We start from the raw sequence: 12263 nt of genomic DNA on the forward strand, positions 1-12263 counted from the left end.
GATTAATTGAATAACTGTCTTGGATTTTGCTTTTAATTGAAAATACATGACTGTATACAAGATGAGAGTAAAAGGTGAAGTTTACAAGAAAAGAAAATCCTAAAGAAAAAGTTTTTTTTTTCAACCTGGATGTGAATACTTTTCTTTAGAATAAAAACAGTGTGGTGTTTTTTAAGAGGAAGTTTTTTTTGGGAAGAATATTAACGTGTTGACATGTATGTTAACATTTTTGACACATCAGTGTTTCTTCCAACAAGCTGCACACGTGATGTTTCTGAGAGTCAGATATTCACATGGCAGCTCATCCTTTACAGTCGGGTTGCATAAACTGAATGTGTGACTATTTCATGTTGGAAGGAGGATGTCTTCCTCATTAAATGTTGCAGAACTGAACGCTCTGAAAAATACACTAAAGTTCAAAGGGCTGAGTGAAGTGAACCAAGCATCGTAGATGCTGACACACAGTCCATCCATCAAGCTGTGAGGAAGTCTGCTCATGTTGACCATGTTATCCTTGCCATCAAATTGACAGGTGTGGCTGCTCTTTCCATTCCTACAGATTGTGTGTGATCTTCACACCTATACATAGACTTCCTATCACAAACCACAGCCATTTTATCCTTGCTGGCCATTTAGAACCAAACGGACCTCAAAACTATTTTACCTCATTTCCACCGGCACATTAACAGTCCTACAAGAAGAAGAAATACCCTAAACATTCCTGGACGCTCTAAGAAAAATAGATTTGTCTCGTGATATTTTCATCAGAATCTTTGGTTGCTATAGAAACAAACTGGCCTCGCAAGAAGAAATACAACCCGGAATAATTTCAGCATTACATAACTCCCAGGTTCTGTTCAAACTGATGTGAAACCATGAGTTGGTAGGGGTCATAAGTAATAATATCTTGGACTTGTATAGCGCCTTTCAGGGTACCCAAGGTTGTCTGAGGAGTGCAGAAGCCGTGACTGGGAGTAGGGGTGAAGGAGATCAGAGATGTGCTTAGGTGCAAGTGAGTGGAGAGATTTGTAGGTCAAGAGAAGGATTTTATAGGTGACGCGTGCTTTGACTGGGAGCCTGTGAAGTTGCTTTAGGATGGTGGTGATTTGCTGCCAGGGCTTGGTGTGAGTTAGCACCCGGGCAGCTGAGTTTTGAACATACTGCAACCTGTCAAGGGCCTTACTGGGCAGCCCAGACAGGACACCGCTGCAGTAGTCCAGGCGGGAGGAGATAAATGAGTGGATGAGGGTCTCTGTTACTGAGTCAGATAGTGAGGGCCGGAGTCTTGAAATGTTTCTGAGGTGAAAAAAGGCAGATTTAGTGATGCTCTTGATGTGGGAGCGAAATGAAATGGTGGAGTCCAGGATGACACCCAGGTTCCGTTCCTCTGGTGATGGAGAGGTGGAACAGCCATCTATGACCAGGGCCAGATCACCAACCTTCTTCAGCAGGGGTGCCGGGGCCACCACCATGAGCTCTGTGTTGCTGCTGTTGAGTTTGAGGAGGTTAGAGGTCAACCAAGCTTTGATTTGTGTGGCTCAAGCAGCATTATTTTTGTTTCACCTTTAAGCAGCACTACAGAGTTGCATTGCATTCCACCTCATGGGTATTGGGAAAGTGTTCACAGCTTGTGTGAGAAGGTCTTAAAATTGCATCGTGGATTTGAAAGTGAATGTTGTGGTTTCAGTAGCCGTTACATCGACCAACAGAGAAAACAACTTCCTTATCAAGCTGCCGGGATCTGCTCGGAGGCCCAGTGGGAAGCAGTCACTGTGCGCTGATCACAACACACAGGAAGCGGAGCATTCCTCTGGCCAGACAGAGGGGGGATGTGTGGGACCCAAGCCAAACTGCACTCTGTGCGTGTGTGTGTATGTTTGTGTGTGTGTGTGTGCCTGTGTGTGTGTGCGCAGTTGGTTCTGTACTTCTCTCAGATACATTCTTGACCTTGCTGGAGGAGTGCAGTTTAGAATTGAGCTCATCCTCCATCAGGACTTCTGTGATCAAAGCCAACTTTCCTTGAACTGTTGCAGCGTCGGTATGGGTGCTTTGTCCCTGCTTGCAGTGCACTTAGTGCACACTTGGATCACTGTGCTTCACCTCGTACCGAGGCAGAAATCCCTGACGGCAGTCATTCTGATGGACAGCAAAAATCTCATTAACTTGGACCAAGATATCATGACATTTAGTGCAGACATTCCTGTTTCCAGAGCGGGAATTCTAATGATTTCCCTGACCCTGACATTTACTCTTGCACAGCTCAGGTCAGATGCTAACTGCTAACTTTGGACCAATGCTGGTTTGCTGCCACAACTGCTGTAGATCTTTCAGACGATAGAGGATACTGATTGTATTGATCCAGAATGTTCTGAAGTGGCCTTCACTTGATGAAAACAACACTATCGATATGAACATGTGCTACATGCACATTCAGACAACATGAGAGTAAATGACTGAAGTGTTTCCCTCCAACTGTTCAGAGCTGCTGAGCCTGAGTTTCTGTCTTCCAACCAGCATACTGTGTGATTTAAAGAGCAGTCGCTCCCTGTTGCTGATCAGGCTTCTCCAGCTTCATGCTTTCAAACTCACCAGTCACATCCGACAGATGTTAAAGCTGATGTCAAGACGTTAGATTTGGTTGTTTTGCCTTCTGTTGTGTCTGATAGATTTGTGGCATTCCTGCAGTATGCTGCAGAGAGGTCAGAATGTGGCAGACTGTCAGGCTGCACTATATTGGGACTGAAGGCTAATTAGCCCACTCTACTTTTGAGATTCTATAAAAAGACAGTATGGCCTCTGGAGAACTTCATGGGAATTAACTGTCCTACTGTTTTTTCTATTGCCTTGCAGAAGTAAATGGATCTGTCTATTTACTGAAGTCAGTTCTCCATGATGTATAAACCTGGCTTTATGTTAATAGAAAATGGGACTAAGAAAGTTTGAGAGTGTGCAAAACAGACTGTTAAAGAAGAGAACTGCTATACGGATTCAACAGACTGCAGGAAACTGTAGTGAATGAGTGAATGTAAAAAATGTCCAGTCGATGGATTGTGGTTTCAGGATTGAACTGCTGATTTTGAGATAGATATCCACCACCAGAGCCTGAGATTTGCAATGGATACCCATCCGTGTGCACGTCTGCAGCAATGACAGGCAAAAGTTTGTGTCGGATCTGGTCTGATGGACTGTATAAGTGTAACGAGCTCTGATGGACCCTGTCAAGCCTCTGCTCTGAATGTGGCAGTGTGCACAGACGCCAGCTGGTGACAGTCCAGCCTTTCAGCTCGTGCGCCCGCTGTGGGACGGTTTTAACCAGGAGGCTGGAGAGGTGAGAGCTCATCATCATTTGATGCATCTTCATTCATTTGTAGGGCTGGGCAACTATTAAAATGTTTAATCTAATTAATCACATGATTTCCCTGATTAATCACGATTAATCGCATTTGTACGCAAAATCCAAAAATGTATTCAAAAGTAGTGTACAGCTTTTAGCATTTAGTTTTATTTTAAATGTGCTGCCATATGAATGAAAGTGCCATAACATTTGTTGTGCAAAACACTTTTAACATCAGCATCTTTCTGTAGATTTTATGTAGAAGCCTCGCTCCACTGTCTGTTTCCTTGAATGACTTGCTGCTATCAGTTGTGTGTTTTGCCTTTAAGTGATATTTTAGACTGGAACTACTACGCTTGGCAGTGTTTACAGATGACTTTGGTTCTGTCGACTCCGCCGTCTGGAAGAACTTTAAAATGAAAATGGCCGAGTAAAAGTTCCGTACCCTTCTCCATGTTCTCCCAGCAGACAGCAACAGACTTTTACAAAATAAAACAAATGATAAAACAGTGGTGGTTTGTGGCATAGTGGGTTGAGCAGGCGCCCCATGTACAAGAGGCTATAGTCCTCGCTGCAGCTGTCCCCGGTTCGAGTCCCGCATCGGACGGCCCTGTGCTGCGTGTCGTTCCCCCTCTCTCTGCCCCCTGCTTCCTGTCTCTCTGAACTTTCCTATCCATTAAAGGCACAAAAGCCCCCCAAAATGTTTAAATTTAAAATTAAAAAAAAATAATTTAAAAACAAAAACAAACAAAAAAACATACCTTAACGCGCGATAAAATATTTATCGACGTTAAATAATTAATGTGTTAACGCGATAATAACGAGTTAACTTGCCCAGCCCTAATTAATTTGTTTCATCTTTGAAATGTTCGTACAGGTTTGAAGGAGTGATAACAAACTTCTCTGTTTCACCAAGTTCCAGTAGAAATCCTATGCTGCCGAGAATCTATCGAAACATGGAATGTTGTCAGGGACCAGAAAAACGTTCCATTTTCATTATGTGCTGTGTAATGTATTCCAAAGCTAAACAAGGCATAGATTTGATTAGTTACAGGGAAGATGATGCAAATCAAATCAATAGCCGCACCATGAAGGATGTACTAAACTCATGGTGAAGATGGGAAGCCAGTCTTATAAAACATTATAGTCATTATTCAATCAATCGACAGTCATAACTATCAAGGAAGGAGTGCCTCTGCTGCCAATTTGTTTGTTTTCCATTTTTGTCCTGGTCAGTGAGAAGATTACAAGATGCTTCTCAAAGTCAAGAAAGGATCCTATCAACAACGTTTTGAGGGCACTGTTTCATAAAATGTCTGTCAAAGCCCCCACAATCCTTTGCACATGTCAGAGCTGGTGCAGGTGCGGGATGGATCCAAGTTGGTGCAATATTCACTGAAATGTTTTCAGTGTCTTTCAGTGTCTTTCTGGTCATTGGAAAGTTGTTTTTATTGTAAAGAGATCCATCAAAAGACATCAAAGTAGGAACTGACAGTATAAATGTCTGCAAATAAGCAACTCCTAGCTATTTATCAGCCATGTCAGTGTGTGTTAACTGTAAGGGGAAATGGGATCCCTGCCTTCCAATTGCAAGGAGGGACTCTTTCCTGGCTTAAGACATGACTTGGAAGGTCCTGTCCTACCAAGGAAGTATATGTGACTTTGAGGAGCACCTTAAGCAGGGACTTCGGGCATGTCTCCTGGTATGTGAAGCGTTCTCTTCCTAAAGAGAAAAAGATGTAAAAACTTTGATCTGACAGCAGGTCAGTGTGTTTAGGCTGAATGAAAACATGTCTTCAGACTGGAACGCCCTGGAACTCTCCGTGCTGTGCTGTGGAGGTGATCATGATGATTTTTTGCTGCTCTTCCTTTACAGAAGCTGTAAAATGCTCGTAAAGCCCTGCCCAGTCTGTACATTTTAGGGGTGGGAATCTTTGGGCACCTCACGATTCATTCCGATTTGATGATTAAACGATTATTGATGGGTCTGCAATTTATGTAGATTGATGCACTTTTTCACAACATTTATTTTTGTCTCACTGAATAAGCATTCATAACTTGTAATGTTGTTTAATTAATTTCCTTTATATTTTATCAAACAAATGGAAATGCGTACAAACTGGAAAGTTACGTCGGGTGGCATCGAGTTAACCCCTAAATCCCAGCAGATGCCACAGCGCTGATACGTTTCAATTCTTTTTGTTTTTTATCTTATATTTTTTCGGGGGCTTTTATGCCTTTAATGGACAGGACAGTTGAAGAGAGACAGGAAGCAGAGAGAGGGGGAATGACATGCAGCAAAGGGCTGTCCGATGCGGGACTCGAACCGGGGCCAGCTGCAGCGAGGACTCTGTACATGGGGTGCCTGCTGTACCCACTACGCCACCGACCACCCCCCACCCGCCGTTTCAATCCTAACCAATGACTGTGCTTCCACCGGCTCCGTCACAGCTGCGGCGCCCCGGAGCCTCCGCAGCACATATAGAAAATAAAAGACGTGCTCACGGAGGATCATATTTCCCTGCACTGCACCTTGAAAACGTCATCATAATGTGGCTCTTGTCCAGTTCGCTTCGGCCGCCGACGTTGTAGAAGCCGAAATGTTTCCACACGTCTGCTTTTCAGTGAGAAGGAGCTGTTCGGATCTCACGGCGAGGTGGGTAGCTGCGGTCAGCCATGTTTGTTTTCCTCCGTGCGGCGTCCGCTCCTGATGCGCCCCCCATAGACCAAAATACATCAGTGACCTCCTGACCCAGGATGAACCTCCCAGACCCCTCAGGTCAGCTGGATCCGGTCTTCTATCAGTTCCCAGAGTCAGAACCAGACATGGAGAAGCTGCATTCAGCTTGTATGCTCCACATGTCTGGAACAAACTCCCAGAAAGCCTCAGATCAGCTGAAACACTCAGTGTGTTTAAGTCCAGGTTGAAGACAAACCTATTTTCAGCTGCGTTTGAATAAAGCTCCAAATCTGAAGCTTGAGTTTCAAAACTTAATCATATTTTAACTACTGATTTGATCTATTGTTCTTATTTCTTTCTTTTTTGTTTAAAATTTAAATCATTCTTTTTATTTCTACTAGTCTTCTAGTTTGAATGTATCTGTGAAGCACTTTACAAATAAACTTGCCTTGCTTTGCCAAAGTGTCCCGGAGATGGCGCTTCTTAATTCTGCATTTTAGAACCGTCTGTATTATTTTATTAAAATAATCATAATTTGGACGTTTGTGAATCGATTCAGAAACGTCCACGTCCGAGTAGCGATGCATCTGAGACTTTTCCAGTGGTGTATACGCGGGTATACGGCGTATACCTACTTATTTTTCAGTCAGCATTGCGTATACCCACTACTAAATCTCCCTTGATGCGGCCAATACTCGCTGCCAGTGCCTTCACTGATTACACCGGTTAACTTTAGGCATGAAGACTGATGGGATAATCAGAGGCAGAGTGGGGCGGGAGATGCGCTGGCCACCTCTGGAACCTGATTGGACACCTCAGGTGCCACTCCAGCTGATTGACAGGCATGTCTCGTTGAAAGATGCGCGATGCGAATGAGAAACGCGGCGTCTTTGAAACGAGTGGCAGGCGTAGACAGTGTCCTGTTGAAGCTACTGTCGGAGTGAACCTACTTTTGTGGAATACATCATTTTCAGTTAAGTTTTAATGTTATTTCCAAATGAGTCATTGTTTTTTAAAGACATTTAGAGAAGAAATGTCCCATTTCCCCCACCCCTTGTACATTTCATGTACAAAGAGAACTTTGTGTTGTTGCAGTTTTAAATTTAGTTCATTCATCAGTGCAGTTGGATAATGTTCGGCATTTCAATGAAATAGTTTTGTTTATTTTATGTAACTGATTGATTTGACACAATAATGCTAAATGAACATCCTCTCAGAGCAGTATTAACTTTTTTTTTGCCAGGGATTGTATATTTTTTCCTATGAGATTTTGAAGCCCATGAGATGGAAGACCTTGTCCCACTTCAGTCTGAACTGCTCACCTCTCTGTGATCGACTGCTTGGCTGCCTGTCCCTCCTTTAATACAGTCTTTTTTGGTCCCACACACTAAGATGAGTAATGGAGCACACGTCACAGCTGACATTCAGAGCCACAAAGGGGAAGAAGTCAGAATTTTTCCTTCAAACTTCTAAACTCATTCTCAGAGATCAGCTTGCTGTTTACTGGAAGTTTGGAAGTTTGTAAAGCCGCCATGTTGCTTTGCAGCTTAGCCACAGCAGCAGTGTTTCCCGCAGCGCATTAAAGGCTGATTCATACTCGGCGCAAACGCGCAACTGTTCTGGCTCGAGAACCATTAATGACGTCATCGAAAGCGCCAGCCCCTTCACAGTTCCTTCAGCTCATAAGCGCAGTTTGCGCCGAGAATGCGTCACATTTGCAGTTCTCTCCAGACCAGCGAGCGTCACTGTTGAGGAAACAAGCTGAAAAGCACACGAAGAAAGCATACACAATGCCACCTGTGGTGTCACGTCAGCAGAGGCTGGCACATCTGATGCGGAATGAATTTACTCTGGGTGTAGAACTGTATATGTATCTCAGAGCTAAGCGGCTGCGGCAAAAACAGAAGAGAAGGTGGAATGTTCGTCCTTTGCAACAAGACGAACTTTGTCAAACGTTGTCCCAGTGTAACTTCATAGACGTGTCGTACAGATGTTTGTAGAGGCGCACCCTCTCGGTCACTGCGGTCTCTGCAGTGTTCATTTTTTCTTTTTCTTGGTCAGCTGTTTCCGTTTGAGCGCGCGCGCAGTCAGAAAAAATGTTGTGTGCGCGACTTTGCGCCGCGCGAGGATTTTCTAGCTTGCGAAGGGGGGCGTGGCGGAATTTTGGGACACGTGACCGTTTGCGCCATTTGCGACCAGCTAGTATGAGCGAGGTTGCGCCGGGTATGAATCAGCCTTTAAGGCTCTAGCATGGTTGCCGCGTCTGCTCGCGCGAGCGGTGTTGATGACGTCAAGAGTTCGTGCCCGCCATAGGACCCTGTATAGTGGCGCAAGTCGTTGCGCGCCAGTAGTTGCAATTTTCTCCGTCACAGAGGTGGCGCTGCTACGTGAAGGTTACCGCTACTCTACAACCACGAAAGTGGAGAAGAAAACAATGCCGCTGTCAAGAGCAGGAATACTGTAATTAATGATACTGCTGCAGTTTTCGGATCATTTTAATTTTTTAATTCAGTTAAAAGAGGTGAAGGTTTGAAGCCCCCGGCATCAACAGAGTCTCTGCCCTCTTCTTTGCCTTCACGTATCTGTCCCGTAGCTTCTTCCACACATTCTTACAGAACTCTCCCTCTTTCCCCAAAGTTCTGCCCATCTCTGTGCACCAGTTTGGGGAGTTTACGTGCTCACTGCTCCCTGTGCTGTTTCACTGCAGTTTCGTACAGCTGCCTGTACAAACGCACCTCCTCACTGAGCCTGGTCTCACATCGGTCCATCCGGTTCGTTGTGCTCGGCGCCGCCAAGTTACAAAAATCGACTGGTGCAGGACAACGCGCTGCGCCGTCTTTTCAAGGGAAGCGCCAGGCCTGAAACGTCATTTTGACGTCACGGTGCGACACCGCCGTGACAGATGCGGCAACCATGCTACCGCCTTTATAGTCAAGGCGGCCGCCATAGCACACTCGCACTGCCGCCTTGCCAACGTTCGCAAAAACAAACAAAAAAATTTTTTTTTATTTTTTTTTTAAACCGAAGTAATAATGCTTTGCCAGGCTCAGACAGCATTGATAACATTGAATTGCGACACCTACTGGTTGTTAATGTAAATAGTTAATAATGTAAATAAAAAAGTGTTACAGGTCTTAAACAGCTTCGTTATTGCGCTAACAGCCCCCCCGTTCCAAGTAAACCCCCCCCCCCGGCCAACGACTCACCACCTTGACTAAGCAATTTATTTCCTGCGGGAAACACTGAGCAGTGAGGCTGTTCTGTTTGTCATGTTTGGTTCTGTGTGAAAATGTGAAAATGAATGGATGAACAGTGGGAGGAACATTTATTTTGATGGTTAGGATCAGGGTGTTTTGGGGAATGTATGGAAGACTGTTTGTTCCTGCATTGGTTCCTCTCGTAATTGACTCTGCAAAGGACTATAATACTGTCCACCTGCTGCAAAGAAAACGCAGTGAAGACTGACTATTTAAAGCAAATAAAAACTTGCAGCCAACAACTGTACAATAAGGGACACAGTAAAGACGTTATGATATACAGCTTAGGAGTTCAGGCTGGTTTGTATGTGTGTTTGAGGGACAGATATCTTACCTGGAATGAATTTGTTCATTTGGGTCATTTCTGAATACATATATTTTCTGGCATAAAAACATTTCCATTTGAAGTGAAAGCTGTTTCCTTGTTTCCTAAGCTCATGTGTGTGTTGTGGTTTCTGTGGTCCCCCCCTTGTCCTCCAGGTGCTCTGTAAAATGTTTGACTGCCTGCAGGGGGCCCCACAGGCTGAGGTAGGTCTCAAGCATGGAGTGTAAACATGACTCCTGTGTCTGCAGTGAGAGGCTTTTCTAATAAGTGATTAGAAATGTCAAGAGGAAGCAAAGTGGATTAAGTGTTGAAGGATCCCTTCAAATCTGTAGTGTAGGTTCATGGGGAAATAAGAGCTGTTAGAGAGATTTTGCACATTTTTACATTTTCAGTCGCATCTGTTTTTTTTTTAGGTTGGATAGATGTAAAAACTATCAAACATCCTCTTTCACAAAGTGTACACAGACTAATACTACATACAATGGTAAAAAAAATATCCATCCATCCCACTTAATCCACTTCAGAGCTGTGGTAAAACAATATTTTGCTGTAATTAAATAACTTATCGCCTCATTTGGTGCATATTTTGGTTGATTGATTGATCTGATGTGTAATGCATGAGCTTAATGTGCGCATTGTTGCTGTTTAAAAGTGTAGTAATATATGTGCCTCCTTTGATTAGTCTCTGGGACTTTATCAACTTAATTATGGTGTCTTCTTTGTTCACAGATAAATATATATATAGATGTAAATCTACTTTAAGCTTAAAAACTTTCAGTTAACTACTCCATTATTGGGAAACATGTAAAAATGGTCAGTGAGTGTCACAGAACACCAGAAACAATAATGATGTGAATTATATAAATGAATTATTACGAATGCAATCACATGAGCACACATTGGCTGAGCTGCAGAGGCAGGAAGGATCCGGCTGCAGCAGCAGTGATGCTTCCAGCAGTGCTTCCAGCTGCTGGTAATTATACTGCACATATTCATACCAGCAGTAACACTACCTGACTTTACTGTGGCTCTTTCTGATCCTAGTGAAGCTGCTGGGGAAAGCTCAGTGCTGCAGGTGTGTGCCACTTCTAACACTGTAAATTCCATTTTTGATGCTCATTAATACAGACTACAATAAAAAATGCTTGCTACTCAATCCTTAATACTACGTTCAAATGTTAAAGGATAAGATCGTTTTTTTGACATTGGGCCCTTGATTTCACATTATAGCATGATGTTCTACTCACCCCTGCTTGTTGTTGAACATTTGGAGCTGTTCCGAAGATATTCGCGAGGAGTCTGGCTGCTCTCTTGAGATATTCGGCCATGAAACGGTTTCCTATGGGCAAGCTTATACAGGCACAAACTATGCTGTTTATAATTTATTAATTACTTTACACTAGCACTGATAACGTGGAGGTGCGTCGCTTACTTAAAAAAATCCGGGTTATTGTAATTTTGATTTTTTTTGTCGTAAAGTGGGTGTTACTGACGTCCTCGTCGTGCTACTGCCACAGACAGCCCACAGACCTGCTGCCTATTTATTCATTCGGCTAAAATTCAAAATTAGTAACCCGGATTTTTTTAAGTAAGCGACGCACCTCCACGTTATCAGTGCTAGTGTAGAGTAATTAATAAATTATAAACAGCATAGTTTGTGCCTGTATAAGCTTGCCCATAGGAAACCGTTTCATGGCCGAATATCTCAAGAGAGCAGCCAGACGCCTCGCGAATATCTTTGGAACAGCTCCAAATGTTCAACAACAAGCAGGGGTGAGTAGAACATCATGTTATAATGTGAAATCAAGGGCCCAATGTCAAAAAACCGGTCTTATCCTTTAAGCAGCAGTTACTTGCCTGTATCCCCCCTACTCCCTAAAAGAAGGACTAATAACTGCCTCATTAATGTAAAGACATTGGGCCTCATGCACCAACCGTTCGTACGCACAGATTTGTTCTTAAGTCGTGCGTACGAGGGATTTAAGATAATTTGCGCATTCACCAATCTTTTCGTATTTAACGTTTTCTTTGTGAGTGATCCAGACCTGTCGTAGGAGTTTCCTAAAATAGTCCGCTGTTATTCCAATCAAGTTTGCTTGACTAATGGATTGTATATTTATTACTTTGAAGCAAACATAAATAAATGTATACATTATACCCCATAATGATGCTGACATTATTCTGTTTGACTTAAATTATGCACTAATTAAAGGTTAATTTGAATCTGTATATTACAAGGTCAATGGGAAGCGTAGCCAGCCGCTGACTTTCAAATTTTAGGTGCCTTAGTGCATCAGGCTCAGACCGTGTAGATATCCTTGCCGATCAAACCCAATTCCACCACAGGTACAGGTCCCCACCACCCTTGGATTTTTGGCCACTGGAACCTTTCAGAGGGAGATTGGAGACAGATCGGGGGTGTCCCAGTCCTCTGTGAGTCGTGCGCTCCCCTTGGTTATCAAAACTCTCGTCAGTTTATCACTCATGGTACATCAGATTCCCATACACCGCTGTCCAACAAGTACAAATTAAGAGGGACTTTCATGCCTCGGCTGGACTGCCAAACATAATGGGAGCAATAGACTGCACACATATACGCATCAAAGCACCCGTGCTGTTGTGGGGCACACTGAGCTAAAGGCCAGGTGTCTCCATACAGCGGGGGGG

The 12263-nt window shown here is 43.6% G+C and overlaps 1 protein-coding gene across 2 annotated transcripts in view; it reads left to right on the plus strand.

Moving 5' to 3' along the window:
• Window positions 1–12263, plus strand: part of bcar1 (BCAR1 scaffold protein, Cas family member) — an 87762-nt gene that overhangs the window by 15334 nt on the left and 60165 nt on the right. Inside the window, exon 2 of one of the 2 annotated variants that reach the window (XM_075469274.1) lies at window positions 9752–9799. The exons of the other annotated variant lie outside the window; for it this stretch is intronic. Within the exon in view, the coding sequence (XP_075325389.1) occupies window positions 9752–9799 (48 nt within the window). The remainder of the gene's footprint in view (window positions 1–9751; window positions 9800–12263) is intronic. 2 annotated transcript variants of the gene reach the window in all.

This window comes from Odontesthes bonariensis, chromosome 7, assembly GCF_027942865.1.
Source record: "Odontesthes bonariensis isolate fOdoBon6 chromosome 7, fOdoBon6.hap1, whole genome shotgun sequence".
Classification (NCBI taxonomy): domain Eukaryota; kingdom Metazoa; phylum Chordata; class Actinopteri; order Atheriniformes; family Atherinopsidae; genus Odontesthes; species Odontesthes bonariensis.